Genomic DNA, 6,000 nt, shown 5'->3' with positions numbered 1-6,000 from the left:
AATGTGTGAGAGAAAAAATCTTCTCACAGGAGGTCTTACTTTGAATCCTATTCGATACCCTTGAGAGACAATGCTCTGAATCCAATGATTTTGGACAGATTTTATCCAAAAATCCTTGAAAAACCTTAATCTGCCCTCTACCAGCTGAGCTGGAATGAGGGCCGCACCTTCATGCGGATTTAGGGGCAGACTTTGGTTTCCTAAATGGCTTGGATTTATTTATCCTGAGGCAAAAAAACTCCTTTTCCTCCAGTGATAGTTGAAATAATAGAATCCAACTGAGAACCAAATAAATTATTACCTTGGAAAGAAAGAGATAGTAATCTAGATTTAGATGTCATATCAGCATTCCAAGATTTAAGCCACAAAGCTCTTCTAGCTAATACAGCTAAAGACATGGATCTAGCATCAATTTTGATAATATCAAAAATGGTATCACAAATAAAATGATTAGCATGTTGCAGTAAGCGAACAATGTTAGATATGTCAGAATCCAATTCATGTTGCGCTAAATTTTCCAACCAGAAAGTTGATGCAGCCGCAACATCACCCAAAGAAATAGCAGGTCTGAGAAGATGACCTGAATATAAATAGGCCTTCCTTAGAAAAGATTCAAGCTTCCTATCTAAAGGATCCTTAAAGGAAGTGCTATCTTCCATAGGAATAGTGGTACGTTTAGCAAGAGTAGAAATAGCCCCATCAACTTTGGGGATCTTTTCCCAAAACTCTATAGATTTTGCTGGTAAAGGATACAATCTCTTAAACCTTGAAGAAGGAACAAAGGAAGTACCTGGCTTATTCCATTCCCTAGAAATCATATCAGAAATAGCCTCAGGAATGGGAAAAACACCTGGGGAAACCACAGGAGGTTTAAAAACAGCATTTAAACGTTTATTAGACTGAACGTCAATAGGACTGGTTACCTTAATATCCAAAGTAATTAACACTTCCTTTAATAAAGAACGCATATACTCTATTTTAAATAAGTAGATTTGTCAGTGTCAATATCTGAGGAAGGATCTTCTGTTTCAGATAGATCCTCATCAGAAGAGGATGAATTATTATGTTGTTGGTCATTTGAAATTTCATCAGCTAAATGAGAAGTTTTAAAAGACCTTTTACGTTTATTAGAAGGTGGAAATGCAGACAAAGCTTTCATAATAGATACAGAAACAAATTCTTTGAAATTTACAGGTATATCATGCACATTAGAAGTTGAAGGAACTGCAACTGGCAATGTACTATTACTGATAGAAACACTATCTGCATGTAAAAGTTTATCATGACAACTATTACAAATGACATTCGGTGGAATAATTTCTACAATTTTGCAACAAATGCACTTAGCTTTGGTAGACCCGACGTCAGGCAGCAATGTTCCAGCAGAAACTTCAGAGACAGGATCGGATTGGGACATCTTGCTCAATGTAAAAGAAAAAACAACATATAAAGCAAAATTATCTATTTCCTTAAATGACAGTTTCAGGAATGGGAAAAAATGCAAAAGCATAGGCCTCTTGATAGAAGAAAGCAGGAGGCAAACATGAATGGGGTATTGAAATAATGAAAAAAATTGGCGCCAAGTATGACGCACAACGTAACGTAAACTTTTTTGGTGCCAAAAATGACCGGAAATGACACACTTGTGTCACTAATGATGCCGCCGTGTGAAAGGTCTCGACGTCACGTATGACGCCGGAAATGACGAAGTTGCGTCAAAAAACGTAATTTCCCGCGCCAAAAATGACGCAATAAAGTCTAACATTTGACGCACCCGCGGGCCTAATACCCGCAAATGCAAAAGTAGTCAAAATTGAAAAAGACTAAACCCCAGGTAAGAAACAAATTTCTTAAAGTGTTTAAATTCCCAAATATGAAACTGACAGTCTGCAGAAGGAAATACATGAACCTGACTCATGGCAAATATAAGTACAATACATATATTTAGAACTTTATATAAATTGCATAAAGTGCCAAACAATAGCCGAGAGTGTCTTAAGTAATAAAAACATACTTACCAAAAGACACCCATCCACAAATAGCAGATAGCCAAACCAGTACTAAAACAGTTCTTTAGTAGAGGTAATGGTAAATTTGAGAGTATATCATCGATCTGAAAAGGGAGGTAGGAGATGAATCTCTATGACCGATAACAGAGAACCCATGAAAAAGACCCCCGTTAGGGAAATCATTGTATTCAATAGGTGATACTCCCTTCACGTCCCTCTGACATTCGCTGTACTCTGAGAGGAATCGGGCTTCAACAATGCTGAGAAGCGCATATCACCACCTCCATAGGAGGTGGTGATATTACTTCACCACCTCCATAGGAGACAAAGTTTGTAAAACTGAATTGTGGGTGTGGTGAGGGGTGTATTTATAGGCATTTTGAGGTTTGGGAAACTTTGCCCCTCCTGGTAGGATTGTATATCCCATATGTCACTAGCTCATGGACTCTTGCCAATTACATGAAAGAAAGATAATTTACCTCAAAAGTTTCTCAGTAGCCACCTCCCATTGTAAAGGATTTCTAAGCAGCATATTAGTATGTCTGTCCTGGGACAGCTTAGGGGATGAGCATCGTGCACTCTCATATTATTTCCCTATTCAGCTTACTATGAAATCTCATGAGAGTTAAGTGAAATCTCATGAGATCACAGTAAAAGAGTTCCTGACTTCAGCACTGTTGATGCTGATTGGCTGCTGTTCATTTCTTCATTTGTTTTTACCTGCAGCTGGGAGCAGCTGAGTATAACTTTTTACACAGAACTTACTCTGCTGAGCTGAGGAGATTGTGAGGTAAAATATCTTCCTTTTTTACATAGAGATGCTCAGGTGACATTTTCCTGTCAGCTTTTTACAGTTATACTGCATCAGTTTCAAGTGATTCAGTATATGAGTATTATGTCCCTTTAATCAATATTTTTGACTCATGCCACATTTTGCAAATATAAAAGCCAAACACACTTGTAGCATTCCTTCTACAATGGAAATCAAATATTGTTCGAAGTTATTCTTTCAGAGGTTCCCACAAATATGTTGTGCTCCTATGTTGTTTTGTTTTCACCCTTCTTTCCATTTCCAAACTAAACTAATTGTAGTTTATTTCTGGAGACTGCTGGCCAGAAGCCAGAAGGTAGTTCTGAGATAGTCTGGAGGTGGTCTTGTTGTAGGATGAATCCCTAACTAACTAGGCATATCCCAGAGGATAATGCATAGCACTGCAAAATGCTGTGGTTGTCTTGATGGTTTAGGGTGCCAGTCACTCACAAGTTGCTGGATCCAGAAAAATAGCCCCAGACCATCACGCATTCTCCTCCATATTTGATAGTTGGTGTCACATAATGAGGAGCCATGCTTTCACCTACTGGATGCCATAAAAAAAACTGTGTGATGAACTAAAATGTCAAATTCTGATTTGAATCCATAAGACCTTTATCAAGTATTCAGTAGTTCATTGTAATTTCATCATAGTCCAGGCAATCCTCTCTTTCTTATTTTGCCATCTTAATCTCACTCAAAGTGTTGCTTCACAGTTCAAAGTGAGACCTGCTTACACCATTGTTAAGCTTTTGTCACGTGAGCTGTCTATCACGCAAGCTGTTGACTCTCAGAAACTTGTCTTCTGATGTTGTTGTGGCTTTGGGTCTGCCAAAACTCTTCCTTCAGTTTCCTACAGTTTTCTAGTGGCTTTTAATAGTGTTGAAAACTGTGGTCAAAGGAAAGACCTTTAAGGGTTATAATGGCCTGTCTGTCTTCCTTTGTTAAATGGCTTTTTTCTTGCCATTATAATAGCAATATACTACTACATGCAGTATAATACCATCTAAATAATGGTTAAGATGGTGTAGTAACAATGTCTGTTCCAACAGTGCTTTCATACACAGAGGGTTTGAAAGTAATCAACAGAAGTTGGGACACCTGTAGTAATTGTTAGCATCAACTTTCAATTGCTGCAGAACAGCTGTAAACCAATTACTTTTTTCCTCTGAAAAAGTCTTTGTTTATAACTCTGAAATGTACTGTACATTATTTTTACAGTTTTTGGTAACCAACTTATTAATTTAACCTTTGGCAGTTTACTGCTTACCTTTGTAACATTTGAGTTTATTCACTGGACTTGAACTGCTTATATTTAGGAAAAACTGAAAAAAAAAGAATCATTATAAAACTTTTGACCAGTAGTATACATTCTCATTTTGTGGTAAATATCAACACATACAAGACTTTTTTTTTTTTTAAAGAATGAGTTTATTGGCAAACAACCTTTTCATTTTAATATACAGTTACAAAAGTTAACGAACTGAAGGTGATGTAAACTCAGGTTAAATAATTTACTAGTAAAATAGATTTGATGATTATGTTCCCTTTTTGAAATATTTACTAAATTATGACTGAAGACTTAGATATATGACATAATTCTATCCTGAAAACAATTTGGATTGATATAGAAATTACCCAGAATTCATAGAAAAAAAAAAGTTGACACTTTTCTGTAAAGAAATTAAAATTATAGTAAAAAAAAAGTGCAATGTAAAAACTTCCAAAATAATTCAGAGGTAATTTATGGAGTGTATATAGTTTTTATATATTAAATCCCAAAAGTCCAGTCACACTTGCTGTTTCACACTGCTGATAATAGAGCCGGCACAAGTAAAGTGTTGCAGACCTCGTTCACAGCAGAAGGAATGTAATTCACATACATCACAGGGATAACGGATTTCCTCATGTATTTTGACAGAAGCCATTTTACACTATATATAGCAGCGACTTTATCAATACAAGGAAGGCACATACAGACTATCGATTTTTGTTCTTCTTCAAATTTCCCTGATGAAAGAAAAAAAAAAAAATTATTTAAGTCTGTAACATAAAGTTATATACCTATTGATGGAATGTGAATAATTTGTTGTAACCGTACACATTTACACGTTAACCAATACAACATAATTTTACCATAACAACACATCTTAATAAATTATTTTACTATAAAGCATAAAAATGGTAGAATCTTTCATGTTTTTCCCCCTTAGACTGCAGTTCATTTGCTTTACTTTCTTAGATCTGTATAGACAGCATGTGTTGGGTTGTCTAAATCGACATGGCATGAAAATAATTAAACTCACATTTCAGCTTGTTTTTCAACAATTCTACAGCTTTATTATTTGAATGTCATCAAATAATCTTTAAACGATGTGTATTAAAAGGTAGATCTTGTATCCAGTGTTTATTTAAATGAATTAAAAAAACAAGCACATAATTCACTTTGCTTTTTGTATGTTTTAACTACACAATGCGTATTTCCTTACCATGCCTCTCAGCCTCAAGGTAATTGGTATGCTATGCTTAGCATATCTAGTCAATTATACAGTCCCCAAGGTTAGGTGCATGAAATATCTCAGGTAGGCTATCTAAATATATTCCTAGCTGGCTTATTATGGAGTCCAGTAATTACAACTAGTTTATCATTAGCAGGAAACAGAATATATTATAAAAATTGTACTGCCAATAATGTAGCTAATATATTAAAAATGACTAACACATGAGAGTGAACAAATATATATATATATATATATATATATATATATATATATATATATATATATATATATATATATATATATATATATATATATATATATATATATATATATATATATATATATAAATATATATGTTAAAATTCACACAATAAAAAGGCAGATAAACAGAGGATGTAAACTGCTCAAGGAAAATCTGAATCAAAAAAACATATTTTATACTTGCCTGAATACTTTATTTAATTCATGGTGGTGAGAGTCCAAGATCCATTACTCTTGGGAATTTTTGTTCTCTACCAGTAGGAGGAGCAAAGATTCCCAAATCCCAAGAGCCCTATAAAACCCCTCCCACCTCACACATACCTCAGTCTAGCGTATAGGAAAGCAAAGTGAGGTAAGAACAAGGAATAAGAGTCATAAAAGGAGCAGGAAAAAAAGATGTGCTGAAGAAAAAACTAAC

At 34.8% G+C, this 6,000-nt stretch overlaps 1 protein-coding gene across 1 annotated transcript in view; it reads right to left on the bottom strand.

Annotated features, from left to right (window-relative positions):
• Positions 1-4,227: 4,227 nt before the first annotated feature.
• PPP1R21 (protein phosphatase 1 regulatory subunit 21) overlaps positions 4,228-6,000 on the bottom strand; it is a 557,069-nt gene continuing 555,296 nt past the window's right edge. Inside the window, exon 20 of the mRNA XM_053712717.1 lies at positions 4,228-4,830. Within this exon, the coding sequence (XP_053568692.1) occupies positions 4,801-4,830 (30 nt within the window). The 3' untranslated portion in view covers positions 4,228-4,800. The remainder of the gene's footprint in view (positions 4,831-6,000) is intronic.

The sequence above is a fragment of the Bombina bombina genome, chromosome 4 (assembly GCF_027579735.1).
Source record: "Bombina bombina isolate aBomBom1 chromosome 4, aBomBom1.pri, whole genome shotgun sequence".
In the NCBI taxonomy this organism is placed as follows: domain Eukaryota; kingdom Metazoa; phylum Chordata; class Amphibia; order Anura; family Bombinatoridae; genus Bombina; species Bombina bombina.
The sequence above is the reverse complement of the archived record's forward strand: the minus strand, read 5'-3'. Positions and strand labels throughout refer to the sequence as shown.